The 25,976-nt window shown below is 42.6% G+C and overlaps 1 protein-coding gene and 1 long non-coding RNA gene across 3 annotated transcripts in view; one reads left to right on the top strand and one right to left on the bottom strand.

Moving 5' to 3' along the window:
- Positions 1 to 5,951, top strand: part of GCC2 (GRIP and coiled-coil domain containing 2) — a 62,984-nt gene extending 57,033 nt beyond the window's left edge. For both annotated transcript variants that reach the window (XM_030828197.1, XM_030828196.1), the window contains exon 23: positions 4,116 to 5,951. In XM_030828197.1, coding sequence (XP_030684057.1) covers positions 4,116 to 4,186 — 71 coding nt within the window. In that variant the 3' untranslated portion in view covers positions 4,187 to 5,951. The remainder of the gene's footprint in view (positions 1 to 4,115) is intronic.
- Positions 4,101 to 25,916, bottom strand: LOC115838384. Its single transcript, XR_004033398.1, has 3 exons — positions 25,532 to 25,916; positions 8,500 to 8,582; positions 4,101 to 4,177 (listed from the first exon to the last, which is right to left on the bottom strand). It is a non-coding gene; the product is annotated as an uncharacterized LOC115838384 (long non-coding RNA).
- Between the last annotated feature and the right edge of the window lie 60 nt (positions 25,917 to 25,976).

Genomic DNA, 25,976 nt, shown 5'->3' with positions numbered 1-25,976 from the left:
AATTTCCTAGGTAAAAGGTCTAAGATGCAAGAAAGAAAGACATGCATAGGAAACTTACCACTGTATTACAGATACGGACTGTCAGCCTGACTGGTCACACTAGGGGCATTTTGTTACCAAGGCCTTGAAAATAATAACCAACATTGCATATATAAGGGATGCCAGAAGAAAGGTCTGAGAGCCACTCTTCCTGGCACTGAAGGAAACAGGGCCCATCAGAGCAAACAAGTACCTTTTGCCTCTTTCATCTCCTTGGAAGCAAATGTTTATAATCTCTGGTTTTGTGTAAAGTTTATAACAGTATTTTTCATTCAGGTTGCTACCTATTAGTGGATGGTGAAATTAATTTGGTGGATCACATTCAGAATATTTTTTTTTAAATCAAAAGAATACAAGCTGGGCTCAGTGACTCACACCTGTAAGCCCAACAGTTTGGGAAGACCAGGCAGGAGGACTGCTTGAGAACAGGAGTTCAGAATCAGCCTGGGCAACATGGCGAGACCCTATGTCTACAAAAATTTTAAAATATGCCAGATCTGGTGGCATGTGCCCATAGTCCTAGCTACTCAGGAGGCTAAGACAGCAGGATTGTTTGTTATAAGGAGTTCAAGGCTGCAGTCAAACTTCTGGTCGAAATCCTGGTCATGCCACTGCATTTCAGCCTGGGCAACAGAGTAAAACCCCATCTTTAAAACAAATTAAGAAATAATATGTCAAACAATAGAATATGTTGAATCTAGTAAGGGTAAGCAATTATTTCTTGAAACTCTACATATATACAGGAGTGTTGGTAAATACCTGACTGTATCATCAGCTCTAGATATAAAATGTTGATGATGTTGGCTGCAAGTTTATGAGGAATAGTTTTCCTTTCTGTGGGTTTGGTTGTATTTGGGAAACATTAGCTTAGGGGGTAAAGTAGGTTACCCAACTCTGAAAAGCAGCATCAAAGTCCTTAAAATAAACATTTATTAGGGGCCCAACTTAAATTTCAAGCAGATGTCATGAGCTGCTCAGAGTAGCATGTTACAACTCTGTGTTATAATATAAAATGACTTAGAGTGTAGCAGTAGTCCCCAAACAATGTCAAATAGACACTGGTAAGTATAGATTGCTCCTCTCCTTGCATCACAAATGTTAATTCACCCTGCCCCCACACGCATTAAAACTCAGCGTATTTCACAAATTGAGTGTTTCATTTCTATTTGAGATAGCCTTATGGTAAGTCAGCTTTGCTCCCCAAATAACTTAGCCATATAGTACTTCTATATGCAAAATTTGAATCTCAATTTTACTACTCAAGCAGGAAGTAAAAGTCATTTTTCTATATCTTCTTTGCTCCCAGACTGGGTTACAGGTTACAGATCTGAATATTGTCACTTGTACACGATACATACACAGAGGTCTAAAACTCTCTACAAGTAAATAAAGAGGAAAAAAAAACCAACAACCCAATAGGAAAATAGGCCAAGCCTGTTATAGGCTTTTTGATCATCTCCAGACTGGCAGGAAGAGAATGCATACTCACACTGTAAGTGCCTGATTTGATTTGCAGAGGATATAGAACCTTATCAGAAAACAACCTTCCAAGGCAAGAGCAAATGCAGCTTATCTCAGCACAGCTTTTCTCCAATTCTTATTTACCTAAGGAGATGAATAGCTGCCAGGAACATTGTTTGCACAAGGGCAGGAGCCTGCCAGATCTGAGAACACAGCAAAATTTTTATTTTGTCAAAAATCTTATATTCAGCTTACACCATTCATTTCAGGTGAACATACAACAGTCTGCATTTCAGTTTAGGGAAATGTTTATAGTTATCTGGTTCTCTTTATTCTTGGGAACAAGGTTACCTCACTTGGAACACATAACCAGTGCCAAGTTGTCCATCCCTAAGCAATATTGCTTCCTCCTACTTTCTAGAAGTTCTTCAGATTGTGGAAGACAGACTTCTCAGAATTCTTTGCCCTCATTCCCTCCTCTAGAAATTCATGCCTTTGTATAATCTCTTCCCCTTGAGAGCCAGTAGGCTAACCTAATGAGTTATTTTTAACCAGTAGAATACAGCAAAAATGATAGATTACAAGAGATTGTGGCTTCTATCTTGCTAGCAGACTCTGTCTTCTCTGCTTGCACACTTTGTTGAAGCAAGCTACCATCCCAGAGGCAAGGAACAGGCCATCAGTTTAGCAGCCTTGAGGAACTAAATTCTTCCAACTACCACATAAGTTTGGAAGTAGATTTTTCTCCAGTCCAGCCTTCAGATGAGACCCCAGCCATGCCAACATCTTGATTGCAGCCCTGTGAGAGACCTTGAAATAGAACCATTTCTGATCTCCTGACCCACAGAAACTGTGAAATAAATATGTGTTAAGGTACTAAGTTTATAGTAATTTGTTATGCAGCAGATTGTAAATAACACGCAGATAAAACCAGACAGAACAGAAAAAACAGCTTTAACTCTAGAAAGAGTTTCCCCATGTAAAATTTTGAAAATGCTTCTCTGCCTAAGGTCAAACTGTCGTACATATATATGTATGAAAACACAGAAAGGTGTCTGGAAGGGTAATACCAAATTAAATCTTTATCCAAGAGGAATGAAAACCAGTATTCACACAAAAACCTATACACAAACCTTGTGAATATATTAAAAACCAGTGAATTGTGCACTTTAAAAAGGTGAATTATGTGGTATATGAATTATATCTCTAAAACATTTAATTAAAAACCTGTACACAATTATTCATAGAAACTTTCTTTAAAATTGCTAAAAACGAGGAAGATCTCAGTTATCCTTCAACTGGCAAATGAATAAACAAACTGGGACAGCCATGCAATTGAATACTGCTCAGCAATAAAAAAGAATGCACTGCCAGTACAGCAACATGGATAATTCTCAAATGCATTATGCCAGTTGACAGAGGTCAGACTCAAAATACTATGTACGGTGTGCTTCTACTTATATGACATTCTGAAAAAAGCAGAACTATAAGGCCAGAAAACAGGTTAGTGGTTGCCAAGGAGTGGGAGAAGCAGCCAGGGAGAACTTTGAGGAGGTGAAAATGTGCCAGGCCTTGGTCAGTGGTGGTACATAACTGTGCATTTGTCAAGACTCAGTGCTATACGCTGAAAAGGGCAGGTTTTACTATAAGTAAGTCGTACCTCAATAAACATGATTTTTAAATGATTAAAACTTTGGTTTTTGTTTGTTTGGGTTCAGTTTTAAGGTTTACCATAGATCTATTGGTTTTAGAGTCTAAGTTGTATATAAGCTTCTGTTTTAAAATAATTTTTTTTAATCCTCTTATTGTCAACAATATTTAGTTGTGCTGGAAATTTTATTTTGGAATTGTTTAATAGAGAAAGACAATAAATGATGTTCAAGAACAGACATTGATTCATAACATCAAAGTATGTTGTGAGAAGATGGTATTTCAGAATAGAGGAAGAATTTCTTATGTGCTGGTAGGATTGTTTGTAGAGAATCATTTCTGCATAATTTTCATAGCTGGATTTCTTTAATAAAGCCATTTAAAGGTTAAGTTCTAGATTGCTTCATGTTGCTTATCAATGTTTTAAAGCTAAAATATAAAATTAGCTGTTAAGTTGGCTCAACCAGAAATTCAGTATATCCTTTAGAAAGAGAAATTTAGTAAGTAATGGGTCTAAAGAATGACATATGGATGGGTACAGTGGCTCGTGATTGTAATCCCAACACTGTGAGGCTGAAGTGGGGGCATCACTTGAGCCCAGGAGTTTGAGACTAGCCTGGAAAACAGACCCGCATCTCTACAAAAAAAACAGAAAATTACCCAGGCATGGTGGCACACACCTTGTGGTCCCAGTTACTTGGCAGGCTAAGTTGAGAGAATCACTTGAGCCTGGGAGATCAAGGCTGCATTGAAGTCTCATCACGCCACTGCACTTCAGCCTGGGTGACAGAGCAAGACCCTGTCTCAAAAAAAAAAAAGAACCCCTCCCCCCCCCCCGCAAAAAAAGCATGCAATCAGTAAAAAAGACATTATTTGCTTATATTGTAGAGTGGTTCTAAAATACAGATTTTACATTGAGAAATTTTAATACTCTTTTTTCTTTTTTTTTTTTTTATTTTCCAAAGGTGAGGAAGAAAATGCTTCCCGTTCTTCTGGATGGGCATCCTATCTTCATAGTTGGTCTGGACTTCGATAGGTTGATGGAAGGAATATTTTATTAACCAAATAGAATCTATTTACAAAAATGGTTCATGTATATTACCATCATTCTTTTGTCAAAAAATGTTTATATATGTTTGCATCTACATATATTTGTACATATATATGACAGATGTATTTTAAAAGTTTTAACTCAAAGTAAAAGTACAACAGCTTGAAGTGTTGATACCAGGCCACAGCCCTCTAACTTATGTGATCTCCCGTGCATGCTGCCAGAATAAAACCACCACGAATGAATTCACTCCCCACTTCTCTGGAACCTCAGGACCCGCCCATTTCTTGGCAGTACTGTGAATTTTGAAGTTAAACTAAATTTTGGTACCATACCAACTGGAATTTAGGCTTTAAAAATAATGTGTCAAGGCCAGGTGTGGTGATTCATGCCTGTAATCCCACTACTTTGGGAGGCTGAGGCTGGAGAATCGCTTGAGGCTAGTGAGCTGTGATTGTACCACTGCACTCCAGCTCGGGGAACAGAGCGAGACCTTGTCTCTAAAAATAGTAATAAAATAAAAATAACGTTTTATGACTATTGCAAGGTCAGATTTACAGATTGTTATAAACTGTTGAGAAATTTTTGTGATTAAAATATGAAGGAAAAAGCTTTATTGGTAAAAGTGACATGTTAAGGGGCTATGAAGTAAATATGCTGCAGTTAATTATGCTAAGTTAAAATACAATTTAGTTATTTGCTTTAAAATAAACTTCTTTTTTTCTTTAAAGTATATTATATCTCAAAACTCATTATGTTGTCAGAGCCCTAGAGCTGGCTAGTGTAACACTGACTATGAATAGGTGGGCCTACCACTTCAGTTGAGGTGATTTCATGGTGTCTCTCCAGGCTCTTGGTATGGTGTCACTGCATGCAAGCCATGAATCTGTTTTGAGAATCCTCTCCATTTTCCCAAATAAAAACCTATCACAACAGTGACTATATCACTCAGCATTGTATCTAAATATAAAACTGGTGCTTTCAGTGTTTTTGGCAGATAGTGTTCCGTAAGCTTTCCATCAGAAGGGATTTTAGAAAGACACCTTAGAGGTCCGTGCTACATCTTCACCATTCCCCTGAATAACCTTAGGTGGTAGTGTTACTTGCCTTTGACACCTCTGCATATGTTTTAATGACTAGATCAAAATTATGTTGTTCCTAAAAATTTGATAATTTTTAATATTTATGTGTTAATCACACAGTATGCTCTCTGAAGTTCTCTTAAGCCTTCAGTTTATACTTTTAATTTTCATTCTGAGCTGGATAACTCACTTTGCACTTTGGTTACACAGGACATTGGTTTCCAATTTAGTTTAACTGAAATTTGCTGCTGATAATGTTGAGTTTATTCTTTCAAAAATATCTCATATATCCTGTCTTTCCTCCTGTCTTAGAAGAACAGACCTAACTAGTGAATGTATTAATGAAAATGCATCTATTTCAGAGCTGACATGAAGAGTTTAGTTTTTTTACTTTATAAACTGTGAATATGAGTATGCCAGCTGCATACAATGTAATCATATTTAAATATATTTCACTTTCTCTTTGACTTTAGACCTTTTGAAGTCTGTATAAACTTGTTTTGAAATATAGTCTCTACTTATGAATGTCATAACAAAATACTTTTTTGCATGATAAAAAATTATTACTTTGATTACAAAGGGCATATTCTTTCATGGTTTCCGCAATGAGAGGAAGTGTAATGATTATTTTAATATTTCTATTAAATATGTTTAACTGCATATTTTTATGGCTGCTCTTTTATGTTAGACACTGTCTCTTTGGGGTTGTTCATTGGTTTCTGAAAGACAACTTCAAACTCCTTTACTACTGGCCTTACATGATTGGTCCCTATTAGGTTGTTGAGAGAATGTCGACCAACTCGTTGATACCTGTCAGGTGGACCGTGGTACCTGCCATGTCTGACACCCTGCATCCAGCTAAAACTAGAAACAGCACTGGGCCTCCCTGTGGACAAGACATTGATTTGACCAGAAGCAGATATCTGGCTAAGGCTGCCAACCAAAGGTTGGCCTTAGATGAAGGGCTTTGTTCAGTTAGGGGCAGAGGTCATTAATTTTTTTTTTTTTTTTTTTTTGAGACAGAGTCTTGCTCTGTCGCCCAGGCTGGAGTGCAGTGGTGCGATCTCAGCTCACAGCAAGCTCTGCCTCCCGGGTTCACGCCATTCTCCTGCCTCAGCCTCCTGAGTAGCTGGGACTACAGGCATCTGCCACCATGCCCGGCTAATTTGTTGTATTTTTAGTAGAGACGGGGTTTCACCGTGTTAGCCAGTATGGTCTCAATCTCCTGGAGGTAATTAATTTATTTGAATGTTTGGACTAGGAGATGGGGAGAGACAGGGCAGAAAGAGAAACACAGATGCCACAAGAAGGAGGAACAGAGCTAACCCTGGACAGGACTGGATACAGCAGCCAGACCAAGAGAGGCATCTAGTGAGAAGCAGCTCTTCAGCCTTGGACCTGGTGCACACATCACTCCTTGGTTTCTAAGAACCAAATTTGGCCCAGCACAGTGGCTCTTGCCTGTAATCCTAGCACCTTGGGAGGCCAAAGCGGGTAGATAATGAGGTCAAGAGATCAAGACCATCCTGGCCAACATGGTGAAACCCCGTCTCTACTAAAAATACAAAAAAAATCAGCTGGGCATGGTGATGTGCGCCTGTAGTCCTAGCTACTTGGGAGGCTGAGGCAGAAGAATCACTTGAACCCAGGAGGTGGAGTCCAGTGAGCCGAGATCACACCACTGCACTCCAGCCTGGCGACACAGTGAGAGTCCATCAAAGAAAAAAAAGTAAAGCCAAATTCATACAGTCCCTGAGGAGTGGGAACTGATGCACATCTCTTGTATACAATAAGCTATGCTTGTGCTCTGAACAGTGTAAGATTGAGAATTGTATTCCTTTAAAGAAAGTTTGGCAGAACTGTAACTGAATTACTAAAGGCACTGAGAAGGCATACTGTACTTTGTATTCTTTTTAAAGTCCATGTTAGGTAGTGATATAGCTGGAAGTGTATAGTATTGAGGATGTAAAGTTCCCCCTAAAAAATTGTTGGTATTTGGTGAATGGCATAACACATCAAAAAATTGGTTGTATCATATGATTAAATTGCAGTGTGATGATTTCAACTTGGTGGAAGACTTCTACTTTGTCTTGGCATCTGAAAATCCCCTTTGCTTCAAACTTAATACACACCAAGGAAAACAGCCTGATACAATTTTGCAAGTGTCTTTGAGCTAATGGTTTTTCATGGGTATTAAAAAGCATTGGGTTATTTATGTATAATTTCTATGTAGAAAGAAAATGTTTGTTCCATTTAAGATACGGTTACACGGAAAGGCATCTAGTTGTGACCTTCAAATTATTACTTATATACCTATAGAAAATTCCTATAAATAGGCTGGGCGCGATGGCTCACACCTGTAATCCCAGCACTTAGGGAGGCCAGGGTGGGCAGATCACCTGAGGTCAGGAGTCCAAGACCAGCCTGGCCAATATGGTGAAAACTTGTCTACTAAAACTTGTTTACTAAAAATACAAAAATTAGCCAGGTGTGTTGGCCTATGCCTGTAGTCCCAGCTACTCAGCAGGCTGAGGTAGGAGAATCACTTGAACTCGGGAGGGGAGGCTGCAGTGAGCCAAGATCACACACCACTGCACTCCAGCCTGGGCAACAAAGTGAGACCCCCATCTCAAATAAGGAAAGAAAATTCCTATGAAGAAACACTATACCTCTGAGTTTCAATAATAGAGATGATTAACCCAGTTTCCCTGCAAGGATGTGCTCACTGTGAACAGATGTAGTGGTTACCACTCCAGATGTCTGCCTAGCATTTGAGACAACAGTCCCTGTCACCCCTGCCTCTCTCTGGGAACTTTTGCCCCACCACCATACAGAGGGGCAGTGGGCCCAGCCATAATCAACTGAAACAGATACAGAGTTATGACCTGAGCCTAGGCAATTAGGTTTTCTCAGGAATATGGATCTGGGACTAAAGAACTCAGCATCTTCCTGTGACTGGAATTGTAGCATGTAAGTACAGTAGCTTTGGAGTGCCCAGAAAGAGCAGAGAAAGCCAGCCAAGAGAGTGCCAGGTTTAAGTTGACATAAGAGGTCAACAAAATCGAGAAGTGAGTGTTCTGGGGACCTGAGAGTCAAGGGACTGGATTCTGTACAATGTCTCTGCATCATCAAGTAAATTTCTTACACATGCTTTGAAAGTAAATATCAGCTATTTTGGAGCCCAGTATAATGGTAAAGTATAAACTGTGAACTTACACAAGGACACCACAATTTCTGCTTCACTGACAAATAACTTGGGGCATGTTCTTCTTGACTGCTCTGAGCCCCCATTTCTTTATCTGTAAAAAGGAAATAAATTACATAGTTGTGAGTTATTGGATGACATCATAAAACCCAGCACAGAGGGCTGGACGCGGTGGCTCACGCCTGTAATCCCAGCACTTTGGGAGGCCAAGGTGGGCGTATCACGAGGTCAGGAGATCAGGACCATCCTGGCTAACACAGTGAAACCCTGTCTACTAAAAATACAAAAAATTAGCCAGGCGTGGTGGCGGGTGCCTGTAGTACCAGCTACTTGGGAGGCTGAGGCAGGAGAATGGCGTGAACCCAGGAGGCGGAGCTTGCAATGAGCCAAGATTGCACCACTGCACTCCAGCCTGGGTGACAGAGCAAGACCCCATCTCAAAAAAAAAAAAAAAACCAGCACAGAGTGGGCATGCCAGCATTCTCTCCCTTCTCAGCCTGCAAAAAGATTTACCAATTTACCTCATTTTTTTCTGTTCCTTGTTCTGACCTCAGTGCATGACCCATAGCACCAAGTGTTACTGTCATTTATGAGTAAACAATTGAGTAAATCAGGAAATAAATTGAATGTTTTCCAGCATTTTGACCTTAACTTATTTTTTAAAACTTTGTACCTCCCAGAGCTGGGAAGAGAGTCCAGATTTCCAGACTTAGTCCAGTCATGACTAATGCTGGACATCATCTATAGCTCTTATTGAAATGTCAGAAAACATTTTTTGCCCCAAAAACTATTAACCGATAAATTTATAGCATCAAAATGCATTTTTTAAAGGAGGCTTTTTTTCTTTTTTGGGAGAGAGAGTCTTGCTCTGTTGCCCAGGCTGGAGTGCCTTGGCATAGTCTCAGCTCTCTGCATTCTCTGCCTCCCGGTCTCAGGTGATTCTCCAGCCTCAGCCTCCCAAGTAGCTGGGACTACAGATGTGCACCACCACATCCGGCTAATTTTTGTTTGTTTGTTTTTTGTAGAGACGAGGTTTTGCCATGTTACCTAGGCTGATCTTGAACTGGACTCAAGTGATCTGCTCACCTCGGCCTCCCAAAGTGCTGAGATTTCAGGTGTGAGCCACTGCACCTGGCCAAAGGAGACTTTTTTTTTTTTTTTGAGACGAGTGTCGCTCTGTCGCCAGGCTGGAGTACAGTGGCATGATCTCAGCTCACTGCAAGCTCCACCTCCCGGGTTCAAGCGATTCTCCTGCCTCAGCCTCCCAAGTAGCTGAGAATACAGGCATGCACCACCACGCCTGGCTAATTTTTTGTATTTTTAGTAGAGATGGAGTTTCACTGTGTTAGCCAGGATGGTCTCAATCTCCTGACCTCGTGATCTGCCCGCCTCAGCCTCCCAAAGTGCTGGGATTACAGTCGCGAGCCACCACGCCCAGCCCACGCCCAGCTAATTTTTTTTTTTGGATTTTAGCAGAGGCAAGGTTTCACCATGTTGCCCAGGCTGGTCTCGAACTCCTGAGTGCAGGCAATCCGCCCACCTTGCCCTCCCAAAGTGCTAGGATTACAGGTGTTTGGTTTTTTGTTTGCTTTTCAAGCAACCTTTCCAAATTTTGCTATGTTCACTCTTTCTTCACACGTTGGTATCGGCTAGATACAGATTTTGCTTTCCTATTGGAGACTCGTTTGAAAGCCGGCTATCCCCTCTTGCTCCTTTTCTTTTTTCTCTTCCCTACTTCCAAGTTTCTTGCTCTTTTTCTTACCCCATAAGTTACCAGAAATTCATACCCCCTTGAAAGAGCTTTTTATTTGCACTTCAGCCTTTAGTTTCATCAACTTTTCTAAGGAAATTGATCTGTTAATGAAAGCTCGCTTGCTTGACTTCAGAATATCTGTATTATTCAGTGATGTGTTTTTCTGGTTGCTTTGAGCATAGTGTAAATATCACCCATTGCATAGCTATGGCAGTGACATAAATCTAGCAGCGTAAGATGGAGAAAATCTAGAAGTCCCACCACAGATTGTATTTCAGTGACAGGGATTCTTTTTAACTGCTTATAAAACTAAAGAAAACTTACAAACATGGAAAACAATTATTAAACCCACCATATGCTCATACAGATATTAAATGGTGTGCCAGATTCTAGAAAGAGTTACCTTTTGGTAAGAGCACTGCTTGTTAACTATAGTTGATTGCTTTAGATGTCTAGTGTGTACACAAAAGCATGAATTTTATTCCTTATAACCAAAGTAGAAACCTACTCTGAGCAATTTGGCAAAAGGTTTACATTATTTATTTTAGTGTAGTTTAAGATTACAGTAAGATACAATTCCTAAAGAGTGAAATATAAGGCTGGACATAGTGGATCACGCCTGGAATCCTAACACTTTGGGAGGCTGAGGCGGGTGGATCACCTGAGGTCAGGAGTTCGAGACCAGCCTGGCCAACATGACGAAACCCTGTCTCTACTAAAAATACAACAATTAGCCAGACATGGTGGCTCACACCTGTAATCCCAGCTACTAGGGAGGCTGAGCCAGGAGAATCACTTGAACCCGGGAGGCGAAGGCTGGAGTGAGCTGAGATCACGCCATTGCACTCCAGCCTGGGCGCACTCTCAAAAAAAAAAAGTGCAATATACTTTTTCACAAAATATGGAACTGTGGTAGTCTAGAACAATGTCTCAATATACCTCCTACACTAAGTATAATAGTAAATCTCTGTATTTGGTAGCATAATATGCTCTTAGTATAAACCAAAAACACATGCTGAGCACTGGACATTGTCCAATGTTTAATTCATATGATTCATTCTGAGTTTCTGACTGAGATCATTCTTTCAGACTATGTGTATTTCTCATGGGACCCATAAAATATGCAGCCCTAACATGATTTCATTTTTGTTTCCTTTCCTGGAAAAGGAGAGATCATTCATATCAGCTTTCATATTGCCTTATAGACTATGACTTCCAAATATTTTTAAAGGGACTCCTTTGTTCTAGAACTGCTCTAACACAGTAGCCACTAGCCACATGTGGCTATTGAAAGATTGAAATGTGGTTATTCCAAATCAGGATGTATAGTAAATATAAAATACACACCAGATTTCAAAGGCTTACGTGAAAAAAGTAATGTGAAATATCTCACTAGTAGTTTTTATAGTGATTAAATGTTGAAATTTTAACATGGTGAACATATTAGTTTAAATAAAATATATTGTGAAAATTAATTTCATTTTTCTATTTACTTTTGATAAAAGTACTACTAGAGGCTGGGTGTGGTGGCTCACTCCTGTAATCCCAGCACTTTGGGAGGCCGAGGCGGGCAGATCACGAGGTCAGGAGATCGAGACCACCCTGGCTAACACGGTGAAACCCCATCTCTACTGAAAACACAAAAAATTAGGCCGGGCGCAGTGGCTCACGCTTGTAATCCCAGCACTTTGGGAGGCTGAGGCGGGCGGATCACGAGGTCAGGAGATCGAGACCACGGTGAAACCCTGTCTCTACTAAAAATACAAAAAATTAGCCGGGCGTGGTGGCGGGCGCCTGTAGTCCCAGCTACTCGGAGAGGCTGAGGCAGGAGAATGGCATGAACCTGGGAGGCAGAGCTTGCAGTGAGCCGAGATTGCGCCACTGCACTCCAGCCTGGGCGACAGAGCGAGACTCCGTCTCAAAAAAAAAAAAAAAAAAAATTAGCCAGGCGTGGTGGCAGGCACCTGTAGTCCCAGCTACTAGGGATGCTGAGGCAGGAGAATGGCGCGAACCCAGAAGGCGGAGCTTGCAGTGAGCTGAGATCGTGCCACTGCACTCCAGCCTGGGCTTCAGAGCGAGACTCCATCTCAAAAAAAAAAGCACTACTAGCACATTTTTAAATTACTTGTAGTGATCTCATTCGTAATACATTACATTTCAATCATATACTGCTGTTCTAAAGAGTCACTGCTAAGCCCTGAAATTAACTCCAAATACCTCCCTGGAATACAGTGCCAAGGTAGGGGCTTCCTTGAACTTCAACCTCTAAAAGTAAGCAAGAATTGAGAAATATCTTCTGCTTCGAAAAATATTCACTCCCCAACCCTAATACATCAATTACATATTATTTGGGGGCTAACTAAGCTCCTATTTTAAAATGCAAATTGAAGAAAGTAGGCCAGAGTCATTCCCATCTTAGTGCCAATCACATAATCAGATGATTAGATTGCTCTTTCCCTAAAGCCTGTTTAGTTTTTTTGTTTGTTTGCTTGTTTTGTTGTTGTTGGGTTTTTTTATTTGGTTTTGTTGTTGTTGTTGTTGTTTTTCGAGATGGATACTCACTGTGTCACCCAGGCTAGACTGTAGCAGCATGATCTCTGCTCATTGCAACCTCCAACTTCTGGGTTCAAGTGATTCTCCTGCCTCAGCCTCCTAAGTAGCTGGGACTATAGGTGCATGCTACCACACCCGTCTAATTTTTTTGTTTTTTGGGGGGTTTTTTGTTTGTTTTGAGACAGAGTCTTGCTGTTTCCCAGGCTGGAGTGCAGTGGCATGATCTCGGCTCACTACAACCTCTGCTTCCGAGGTTCAAGCAATTCTCCTGCCTCAACCTCCCAAGTAGCTGGGACTACAGGTGCATGACATTATGCTTGGCTAATTTTGTATTTTTAGTAGAGATGGGGTTTTGCCATGTTGGCCAGACTGGTCTCAAACTCCTGGCCTCAGGTGATCCACCCGTCTCAGATCAAAGTGCTGGGATTACAGGCATGAGCCACCACTCACAGCTCTCTAAAGCCTTTTGCCAAGACAAATCAGCTCTCAGAGAACCACAGGATTCCTTTTGTAATGTGATTCATGAATTAAAAACTAAAGTCTTACCTACTCTTGAAGAGTAGAAAACATGAAAAAGTTCTATGTTAGCCCTTAGAATAATTAAAAATTCATAAGCTCTGAAATAAATATATGAAATAAAATCATTGCATATGACAAAAGTTTAAATTGGCTTTTGTAAACTCTGCATGAAAGCCAGGTTTCTCACTACTAGAAAAAGAAAAAAAGTTATAAATAAGCCAAGGAGAATTCCAGAATGAATCCTGTGGTGCCAAATATATGTTAACTACAAGCAATAACAGTCACCTTACACTGGAAACACCTTAACCATGGGCCAAGGTTAAAGATATAATAGCATTCTCACACCCCTTGCACAGCTACCCCCAATGTTAACATAACTGTTAACAAATTATCAAAACTAAGAAATTAGTCTTGGTGTAGTATCATTAACTAAACTCCAGACCTCAGTCACCTTTTCCGAGTCTTTCCTTCAGTGTCCTTCCTCTGTTTCAGGGATTCAATCCATGATCCTTGACACTTGGTACTGAGAGGTGATAGCGTGCTGGCAGTCCTCACAGCCCTCGCTTGCTCTTGGCACCTCCTCTGCCTGGGCTCCCACTTTGGTGGCACTTGAGGAGCACTTCAGCCCACCGCTGCACTGTGGGAGCTCCTTTCTGGGCTGGCCAAGGCCAAGCCAGCTCCCTCAGCTTGCCGGGAGGTGTGGAGGCAGAGGCAAGGGCGGGAACAAGGGTAGCATGCGGTGCTTGCGGGCCAGCGCCAGTTCCAGGTGGGCATGGGCTCAGTGGGCCCCGCACTCGGAGCGGCCGGCCTGCTGGCCCTGCCAGCCTGGGGCAGTGAAGGGCTTAGCACCTAGGCCAGCAGCCGCTGTGCTCAATTTCTCACCAGGCCTTAGCTGCCTTCCCATGGGGCAGGGCTGGGGACCTGCAGCCCGCAATGCCTGAGCCTTCCCGACCCTCTGTGGGCTCCTGTGCAGCCGGAGCCTCCCCAACGAGCGCCACCCACTGCTTCATGGCGCCCAGTCCCATCGACCACCCAAGGGCAGAGGAGTGCAGGCACACCGCATGGGACTGGCAGGCAGCTCCACCTGCGGCCCTGCTGCAGGATCGGTGAAGCCAGCTGGGCTCCTAAGTCTGGTGGGGACTTGGAGAACCTTTATGTCTAGCTAAGGGATTGTAAATACACCAATTGGCACTCTGTATCTAGCTCAAGGTTTGTAAACACACCAATCAGCATCCTGTGTCTAGCTCAGGGTTTGTGAATGTACCAATCGACACTCTGTATCTAGCTACTCTGGTGGGGACTTGGAGAACCTTTGTGTCACACTCTGTATCTAGCTAATCTAGTGGGAACATGGAGAACCTTTGTGTCTAGCTCAGGGATTGTAAACGCACCAATCAGCACCCTGTCAAAAGAGAACACTCGGCTCTCTGTAAAATGGACCAATCAGCAAGATGTGGGTGGCGCCAGATAAGAGAATAAAAGCAGGCTGCCCCAGCCAGCAGTGGCAACTGGCTGGGGTCCCCTTCCACACTGTAGAAGCTTTGTTCTTTTGCTCTTTGCAATAAGTCTTGCTGCTTCTCACTCTTTGGGTCCACACTGCCTTTATGAGCTGTAACACTCACCGCGAAGGTCTGCAGCTTCACTCCTGAAGCCAACGAGACCACCAACCCACCGGGAGGAACAAACAACTCCAGACGCGCCGCCTTAAGAGCTGTAACACTCACTGCGAAGGTCCGCAGCTTCACTCCTGAACCAGCAAGACCACGAACACCACCAGAGGGAAGAAACTCCGAACACATCTGAACATCAGAAGGAACAAACGCCGGACACACTGCCTTTAAGAACTGCAACACTCACCGCGAGTGTCCGCGGCCTCATTCTTGAAGTCAGTGAGACCAAGAACCCACCAATTCCGGACACAGGACTTTGTGAGATGTCCCTCTGTATGGGTTTGTTTGATGTTTTCCCATGATTAGGGATAGACACTGCAAGACTCAGAGCCACTTTACAAAGAAGCCTATAGGGAGCTCGCCAGAGAAGACAGGAGGGCACTAGAGGAAATTTTAGCCTCTGACATCCATGATTATATAGCAAATAGTAAACAAAGCCTAACTCCTAGCCAGAGAAACACAAAACCTCATACTAAAGCCTTATTTAACTCAGTTCCTTTCACCCAGTACATCATGTACAGCCTCAAACAAACAATTACAAAGCATACTAAAAGACAAAAATCCCCACAGTTTGAAGAGACAGAGCAAGCATCAGAACCAGACTCAGATATGAAAGAGATATTGGAAGTATCCAACCAGGAATTTAAAATAACTAAGATTAACATGCTAGGGTTGGCCGGGTGCGGTGGCTCACGCTTGTAATCCCAGCACTTTGGGAGGCCGAGGTGGGCGGATCACGAGGTCAGGAGATCGAGACCATGGTGAAACCCCGTCTCTACTAAAAATACAAAAAATTAGCCAGGCATGGTGGCGGGCGCCTGTAGTCCCAGCTACTCGGAGAGGCTGAGGCAGGAGAATGGCGTGAACCCAGGAGGTGGAGCTTGCAGTGAGCCGAGATTGCACCACTGCACTCCAGCCTGGGTGACAGAGTGAGACTCTGTCTCAAAAAAAAAAAAAAAAACCTCTTATAATAAAAGTTATAATAGTAATAGGAACCTGCTTATTGCTCCCTTGTTTACTACCTGTACTTCTTCAAATGATAAAAAGCTTCATCGCTACCTTAGTTCACCAAAATGCTTCAGCACAAGTGTACTATGTGAATCACTATCAATCTGTCTTGCAAGAAGACATAGATAATAAAATGAAAGTGAGAACTCCCACTATTGAGTGAGAGTCTCAAAGGGGAGGAGTAAGGCAGGAGACCACCCCTCATATTGTCTTATGCCCAATTTCTGCCTCCAAAGAAAGAAAAAGAAAAAACTAAAAGGCAGAAATGAAATCCACAAGCAGACAGCCCAGTGCCACACCCTAGGCCTGGTAGTTAAAGATCCACCTCTGACCTAATCGGTTAGGTTATCTATAGATTACAGACACTGTATAGACAAGCACTGTGAAAATCCCTATCCTGTTTTGTTCCGATCTAATTACTGGTGCATGCAGCCCCCAGTCACGTACCCCTGCTTGCTCAATCAATCATGACCCTCTCACGTGCACCCCCTTAGAGTTGTGAGCCCTTAAAAAGGACAGGAATTGCCCACTGGGGGAGCTCAGCCCTTGAGACAGGACGTCTTGCCGATGCCCCCAGCCGGATAAACTCCTTCCTTCTTTAACTCGGTGTCTTTTTTTTTTTTTTTTTTGAGATGGAGTCTTGGTCTGTCGCCCAGGCTGGAGTGCAGTGGCGCAATCTCGGCTCACTGCAAGCTCCAACTCCCGGGTTCACGCCATTCTCCTGCCTCAGCCTCCCAAGTAGCTGGGACTACAGGCGCCTGCCACCGCGCCAGCTAATTTTTTGTATTTTTAGTAGAGACGGGGTTTCACTGTGTTAGCCAGGATGGTCTCGATCTCCTGACCTCGTGATCCACCCGTCTCGGCCTCCCAAAGTGCTGGGATTACAGGCGTGAGCCACCGCGCCCGGCCATTAACTCGGTGTCTTGAGAAGTTTTGTCTGTGGCTCATCCTGCTACAGGCTCACTACAAGCTCCGCCTCCCAGATTCACGCCATTCTCCTGCCTCAGCCTCCCAAGTAGCTGGGACTACAGGCGCACACCATCACGTCTTGTTTTTTTTTTTTTTTTTTTTTTTTGTAGAGACGGGGTTTCACTGTGTTAGCCAGGATGGTCTCAATCTCCTGACCTCGTGATCTGTCTGCCTCGGCCTCCCAAAGTTCTGGGATTACAGGCCTGAGCCCCTGCACCTGGCCGTTTTCAATTTTTAAAAAATTTTTTTTATTATAGAAATTTTCAAATATACACTAAAGTAGACAAGCTAATATAAAGAATGTAATGTATTTATGAGGTAGTTTCAAGTTATCAACCCACATTCCCCACCCGTACACTTTAAAGTAAATTTCAGTGATATCATTTAGTGTACAGATAGTTGCCTAGGCATCTTTAAAATTTGTTCTTTCTTTTTTTTTTTGAATCGGGGTCTCACTCTGTCACCCAGGCTGCAGTGCAGTGGTGCAATTATAGCTGGCTGGAACTACAGGTGCATGCCACCATGCCCAGCTAATTTTCAAATTTTTTTTTTTGTAGAGACCAGGTGGCGGGGTTCTTCCCTTTTCTTCCCAGGCTGATCTTGAACTCCTAACCTCAAGGGATCCTCCTGCTTCAACTTCCAAAAGTGCTGCGATTACAGGTGTGAGCCACCGTGCCCAGCCAAATTTGTACATTCTTTTGGTGTACATATAAGAATACATTTGTAAGATAAATTCCAAAATATGAATATACTAGGCCAAAGAAGAGCTGAATTTTACATTGATAGCTATTGCCCACTTGTTCTTTACAAAGCGTGTATGGATTTATACTCCTATCAACAATAAATTAGCCAGGCATGCTGAAGTGCACTCGTAAACCCTGCTATTAAAAAGGATTGTTGAAGTCCAAGAGTTCAAGACCAGTGTGGGTAACATAGGGAGACCTCCTCTGTGGGGGGAAAAAGGGTTTCCCTATATCCTCATCAAAACAATATATAGTCGGGGGGTGGAGCCAAGATGGCCGAATAGGAACAGCTCCGGTCTACAGCTCCCAGCCTGAGTGACACAGAAGATGGGTGATTTCTGCATTTCTGTTTGAGGTACCGGATTCATCTCACTAGGAAGTGCCAAACAGTGGGTGCAGGACAGTCGGTGAAGCGCACTGTGCACGAGCCGAAGCAGGGCGAGGCCTTGCCTCACTCCGGAAGCGCAAGGGGTCAGGGAGTTCCCTTTCCTAGTTAAAGAAAGGGGTAACAGACGGCACCTGGATAATCGGGTCAGTCCCACCCTAATACTGCGCTTTTCCAATGGGCCTGGAAAACGGCACACTAGGAGATTGTGTCCCGCACCTGGCTCGGAGGGTCCTACGCCCACGGAGTCTCCCTGATTGCTAGCACAGCAGTCTGAGATCAAACTGCAAGGTGGCAGCGAGGCTGGGGGAGGGGCGCCCGCCATTGCCCAGGCTTGCTTAGGTAAACAAAGCAGCCAGGAAGCTCAAACTGGGTGGAGCCCACCACAGCTCAAGGAGGCCTGCCTGCCTCTGTTGGCTCCACCTCTGGGGGCAGGGCACAGACAAACAAAAATTCAGAAGGAACCTCTGCAGACTTATATGTCCCTGTCTGACTGACAGCTTTGAAGAGAGTAGTGGTTGTCCCAGCATGCAGCTGGAGATCTGAGAATGGACAGACTGCATCCTGAAGTGGGTCCCTCATCCCTGAGCAGCCTAATTGTGAGGCACCCCCCGAGTAGGGACAGAATGACACCTCACTTGGCCGGGTACTCCTCTGAGACAAAACTTCCAGAGGAACTATCAGACAGCTGAATTTGTGGTCTAACGAAAATCCGCTGTTCTGCAGCCACTGCTGCTGACACCCAGCCAAACAGGGTCTGGAGTGGACCTCTAATAAACTCCAACAGACCTGCAGCTGAGGGTCCTGTCTGGTAGAAGGAAAACTAACAAACAGAAAGGATATCTACACCAAAAACCCATCTGTACATCACCACCATCAAAGACCAAAAGTAGATAAAACCACAAAGATGGGGAAAAAACAGAGCAGAAAAACTGGAAACTCTAAAAAGCAGAGCACCTCTCCTCCTCCAAAGGAACGCAGTTCCTCACCAGCAACGGAACAAAGCTACACGGAGGATGACTTTGATGAGTTGAGAGAAGAAGGCTTCAGACGATCAAACTACTCTGAGCTACGGGAGGAAATTCAAAACACCAGCAAAGAAGTTAAAAACTTTGAAAAAAAATTAGAAGAATGGATAATTAGAATAACTAATGGAGAGAAGGGCTTAAAGGAGCTGATGGAGCTGAAAGCCAAGTTTCGAGAACTACGCAAAGATTGCAGAAGTCTCGGTAGCAGATGCGAACAACTGGAAGAAAGGGTATCGCTGATGGAAGATGAAATGAATGAAATGAAGCGAGAAGGGAAGTTTAGAGAAGAAAGAATACAAAGAAATGAACAAAGCCTCCAAGAAATTTGGGACTATGTGAAAAGACCAAACCTACGTCTGATTGGTGTACCTGAAAATGACGGGGAGAATGGAACCAAGTTGGAAAACACTCTGCAAGATATTATCCAGGAGAACTTCCCCAATCTAGCAAGGCAGACCAACATTAAGATTCAGGAAATACAGAGAACGCCACAAAGATACTCCTCGAGAAGAGCAACTCCAAGACACATAACTGTCAGATTCACCAAAGTTGAAATGAAGGAAAAAATGTTAAGGGCAGCCAGAGAGAAAGGTCGGGTTACCCACAAAGGGAAGCCCATCAGACTAACAGCTGATCTCTCAGCAGAAACTCTACAAGCCAGAAGAGAGTGGGGGCCGATATTCAACATTCTTAAAGAAAAGAATTTTCAACCCAGAATTTCATAACCAGCCAAACTAAGCTTCATAAGTGAAGGAGAAATAAAATACTTTACAGACAAGCAAACGCTGAGTGATTTTGTCACCACCAGGCCTGCCCTAAAAGAGCTCCTGAAGGAAGCACTAAACATGGAAAGGAACAACCGGTACCAGCCACTGCAAAAACATGCCAAATTGTAAAGACCATCGAGGCTAGGAAGAAACTGCATCAAATAACGAGCAAAATAAACAACTAACATCATAATGACAGGATCAGATTCACACATAACAATATTAACCTTAAGTGTAAATGGGCTAAATGCTCCAATTAAAAGACACAGACTGGCAAACTGGATAAGGAGTCAGGACCCATCAGTGTATTCAGGAAACCCATCTCACGTGCAGAGACACACACAGAATCAAAATAAAGGGATGGAGGAAGATCTATCAAGCAAATGGAAAACAAAAAAAGGCAGGGGTTGCAATCTTAGTCTCTGATAAAATAGACTTTAAACCAACAAAGATCAAAAGAGACAAAGAAGGCCATTACATAATGGTAAAGGGATCAATTCAACAAGAAGAGCTAACTATCCTAAATATATATGTACCCAATACAGGAGCACCCAGATTCATAAAGCAAGTCCTGAGTGACCTACAAAGGGACTTAAACTCCCACACAATAATAATGAGAGATTTTAACACCCCACTGTCAACATTAGACAGATCAACGAGACAGAAAGTTAACAAGGATATCCAGGAATTGAACTCAGCTCTGCACAAAGTGGACCTAATAGACATCTACAGAACTCTCCACCCCAAATCAACAGAATATACATTTTTTTCAGCACCACACCACACCTATTCCAAAATTGACCACATAGTTGGAAGTAAAGCTCTCCTCAGCAAATGTAAAAGAACAGAAATTATAACAAACTGTCTCTCAGACCACAGTGCAATCAAACTAGAACTCAGGATTAAGAAACTCACTCAAAACCGCTCAACTACATGGAAACTGAACAACCTGCTCCTGAATGACTATTGGGTACATAATGAAATGAAGGCAGAAATAAAGATGTTCTTTGAAACCAACGAGAACAAAGACACAACATACCAGAATCTCTGGGACACGTTCAAAGCAGTGTGTAGAGCGAAATTTATAGCACTAAATGCCCACAAGAGAAAGCAGGAAAGATCCAAAATTGACACCCTAACATCACAATTAAAAGAACTAGAAAAGCAAGAGGAAACACACTCAAAAGCTAGCAGAAGGCTAGAAATAACTAAAATCAGAGCAGAACTGAAGGAAATAGAGACACAAAAAACCCTTCAAAAAATTAATGAATCCAGGAGATGGTTTTTTGAAAAGATCAACAAAATTGATAGACCGCCAGCAAGACTAATAAAGAAGAAAAGAGAGAAGAATCAAATAGATGCAATAAAAACTGAAAAAGGGGATATCACCACCGATCCCACAGAAATACAATCTACCATCAGAGAATACTACAAACACCTCTATGCAAATAAACTAGAAAATCTAGAAGAAATGGATAAGTTCCTCGACAAATACACCCTCCCAAGACTAAACCAGGAAGAAGTTGAATCTCTGAATAGACCAATAACAGGTTCTGAAATTGTGGCAATAATCAATAGCTTACCAACCAAAAAGAGTCCAGGACCTGATGGATTCACAGCCGAATTCTACCAGAGGTACAAGGAGGAACTGGTACCATTCCTTCTGAAACTATTCCAATCATTAGAAAAAGAGGGAATTCTCCCTAACACATTTTATGAAGCCAGCATCGTCCTGATACCAAAGCCTGGCAGAGACATAACCAAAAAAGAGAATTTCAGACCAATATCCTTGATGAACATTGATGCAAAAATCCTCAATAAAATACTGGGAAACCGAATCCAGCAGCACATCAAAAAGCTTATACACCATGATTAAGTGGGCTTCATCCCTGGGATGCAAGGCTGGTTCAACATACGCAAATCAATAAATGTAATCCAGCATATAAACAGAACCAAAGACAAAAACCACATGATTATCTCAATAGATGCAGAAAAGGCCTTTGACAAAATTCAACAACCCTTCATGCTAAAAACTCTCAATAAATTAGGTATTGATGGGACGTATCTCAAAATAATAAGAGCTATCTATGACAAACCCACAGCCAATATCATACTGAATGGGCAAAAACTGGAAGCATTCCCTTTGAAAACTGGCACAAGACAGGAATGCCCTCTCTCACCACTCCTATTCAACATAGTGCTGGAAGTTCTGGCCAGAGCAATCAGGCAGGAGAAGGAAATAAAGGGTATTCAATTAGGAAAAGAGGAAGTCAAATTGTCCCTGTTTGCAGATGACATGATTGTATATCTAGAAAACCCCATTGTCTCAGCCCAAAATCTCCTTAAGCTGATTAGCAACTTCAGCAAAGTCTCAGGATACAAAATCAATGTACAAAAATCACAAGCATTCTTGTACACCAATCACAGACAAACAGAGAGCCAAATCATGAGTGAACTCCCATTCACAATTGCTTCAAAGAGAATAAAATACCTAGGAATCCATCTTACGGGGGATGTGAAGGACCTCTTCAAGGAGAACTACAAACCACTGCTCAATGAAATAAAAGAGGATACAAACAAATGGAAGAACATTCCATGCTCATGGGTTGGAAGAATCAATATCGTGAAAATGGCCATACCGCCCAAGGTAACTTATAGATTCAATGCCATCCCCATGAAGTTACCACTGACTTTCTTCACAGAATTGGAAAAAACTACTTTAAAGTTCATATGGAACCAAAAAAGAGCCCTCATTGCCAAGTCAATCCTAAGCCAAAAGAACAAAGCTGGAGGCATCACGCTACCTGACTTCAAACTATACTACAAGGCTACAGTAACCAAAACAGCATGGTACTGGTACCACAACAGAGACATAGATCAATGGAACAGAACAGAACCCTTAGAAATGATGCTGCATATCTACAACTATCTGATCTTTGACAAACCTGACAAAAACAAGAAATGGGGAAAGGATTCCCTATTTAATAAATGGTGCTGGGAAAACTGGCTAGCCATATGTAGAAAGCCGAAACTGGATCCCTTCCTTACACCTTATACAAAAATTAATTCAAGATGGATTAAAGACTTAAATGTTAGACCTAAAACCATTAAAATCCTACAAGAAAACCTAGGCAATACCATTCAGGACATAGGCGTGGGCAAGGACTTCATGTCTAAAACACCAAAAGCAATGGCAATAAAAGCCAAAATTGACAAATGGGATCTAATTAAACTAAAGAGCTTCTGCACAGCAAAAGAAACTACCATCAGAGTGAACAGGCAACCTACAGAATGGGAGAAAATTTTTGCAACCTACTTATCTGACAAAGGGCTAATATCCAGAATCTACAATGAACTCAAACAAATTTACAAGAAAAAAACAAACAACCCCATCAAAAAGTGGGCGAAGGACATGAACAGACACTTCTCAAAAGAAGACATTTATGCAGCCAAAAAACACATGAAAAAATGCTCATCATCACTGGCCATCAGAGAAATGCAAATCAAAACCATGGTGAGATACCATCTCACACCAGTTAGAATGGCCATCATTAAATAGTCAGGAAACAACAGGTGCTGGAGAGGATGTGGAGAAATAGGAACACTTTTACACTGTTGGTGGGACTGTAAACTAGTTCAACCATTGTGGAAGTCAGTGTGGTGATTCCTCAGGGATCTAGAACTAGAAATACCATTTGACCCAGCCATCCCATTACTGGGTATATACCCAAAGGACTATAAATCATGCTGCTATAAAGACACATGCACACATATGTTTATTGCGGCACTATTCACAATAGCAAAGACTTGGAACCAACCCAAATGTCCAACAACGATAGACTGGATTAAGAAAATGTGGCACATATACACTATGGAATACTATGCAGCCATAAAAAATGATGAGTTCATGTCCTTTGTAGGGACATGGATGAAACTGGAAAACATCATTCTCAGTAAACTATCACAAGGACAAAAAACCAAACACCGCATGTTCTCACTCATAGGTGGGAATTGAACAATGAGAACTCATGGACACAGGAAGGGGAACATCACACTCTGGGGACTGTTGTGGGGTGGGGGGAGGGGGGAGGGACAGCATTAGGAGATATACCTAATGCTAAATGATGAGTTAATGGGTGCAGCAAAACAACATGGCACATGGATACATATGTAACAAACCTGCACATTGTGCACATGTACCCTAAAACCTAAAGTATAATAATAAAAAATAAAAATAAATAAAAATAAAAAAAAAGAACACACCACCAAGGATGGAAAAATAAAATAAAAATAAAATAAAATAAAATCCTATTCCAACTAAAAATAAATATATATATAGTCAAACTTTTCATGTTTGCATTTGTGGAAAATCGTATTTTATTTTTGTTTTATGGTATTAGATTCTTGTACTTTAAGAAATCATTTGTATTTTTCTGTAGAAACCTGTTTTTCTCTGAGTTGAACATTTTTATACTAATTTCTTTTTTTAGTAATTAGAACTTTTTGTCATACATTTTACAAATATTTTTCTTGGTTGGGGTTTGTTATATTTATTTGCTATGCAGAAAATTTAGATTTCTATGTAGTTACATTTATCAATTGTTAGTTATTTATTTAGAGACAGAGTCTCACTCTGTCACCCAGGCTGGAGTGCAATGGTGCGATCTCGGCTCACTGCAACCTCTGTCTCCCAGGTTCAAGTAATTCTCCTGCCTCAGCCTCCCAAGTAGCTGGGATTACAGGAACCCACCACCATACCGGGTGAAATTTTTGTATTTTTAGTAGAGACGGGGTTTCACCATGTTGGTCAAGCTGGTCTCAAACTCCTGACCTCAGGTGATCCACCCACCTCAGCCTCTCAAAGTGCTGGGTTTATACGCGTGTCACCGTGCCCGGCCTACATTTATCAATTTTTAATTTTATGGTTTATATGCTCTTTGAAAAGTCTCTCACCATTCCAACCTTAGTTTTGATTTTTTCCCTTGTTTTCTTCTGGCATTTTCATAACCTCTCTCTTTTTTTTTTTTTTTTTTGAACATTTAACTATTTGCTTTGTTTGGAATTTACTTTCATGTGAGGACATCAAATAGATCCAGTGTTTTCCTCCCACATGCCTCGACTGGCAGGAGACCAAAGTTTTCATTCTATTACTAGAGAGTAGGTATAGTTACAGAATCAGGTACCCTGAGAGAGATCATTTATGCTCAGGATGAATAACCTGTCTCATCTACTAGATCCTTTGGAGATTTCACTTTTTTGGGGGTGGGGGACAGAGTTTCGCTCCTGTTACCTAGGCTGGAGTGCAGTGGCGCGATCTCCCAGCTCACCGCAACCTCCGCCTCGCAAGTTCAAGCGATTCTCCTGCCTCAGCCTCCCGAGTAGCTGGGATTACAGGCATGCGCCACCACCACGCCCGGCTAATTTTGTATTTTTAGTAGAGACGGGGTTTCACCATGTTGGTCAGGCTGGTCTCGAACTCCTGACCTCAGGTGATCCGCCTGCCTCAGCCTCCCAAAGTGCTGGGATTACAGGTGTGAGCCACTGCGCAGGCCCCGAAATTTCAGGTTTTGATAGATGGAATGGGTGAAGACAAGGAGAGCCAGCAACGAAGAATAGGATGCAAGAAAGGTTAACTTTTCTTAACTCACAAGTTAAAGCCTGCAGGCTCCGTGCGGAGCTAAGGCACCCAGCGGTGGCCGATCCAGACCAGGTCCTCCCGGAAGCCCGGCCTGCCCAACAGAGTCTTAGCACAGAGTCCCCTCAGGCGTCGTTGCCAGGACGGGGCGGAACCCTGTGGAGCTCCCACCCCCGGGACCGAGGCCGCTGCCAGGGCAGCGCAGCCACGCGAGTGGAATCAGAGGAGCCTCGAGGCAAAGAGAGCCGGACCCGCTCCCTGCGCCCCTCACCGCCATCCTTGTTGTAGGGAAATCGGCCCCGAGCCGCCGCAGCACTCCGTGGGCTCCCAAGGAGCCCCCACCCCCGCCACCCGCGGCCTTTGCGCCGGCCTCCTAGACTAGCCTGGGGTGCTGAGATGGGGGCGGGCCCGAACCACGGGTTGGGGCGGGGTCTGACGCGGGCCCCGCCCCGCAACGC

The sequence above is a fragment of the Nomascus leucogenys genome, chromosome 14 (assembly GCF_006542625.1).
Source record: "Nomascus leucogenys isolate Asia chromosome 14, Asia_NLE_v1, whole genome shotgun sequence".
Taxonomy (NCBI): domain Eukaryota; kingdom Metazoa; phylum Chordata; class Mammalia; order Primates; family Hylobatidae; genus Nomascus; species Nomascus leucogenys.
The sequence above is the reverse complement of the archived record's forward strand: the minus strand, read 5'-3'. Positions and strand labels throughout refer to the sequence as shown.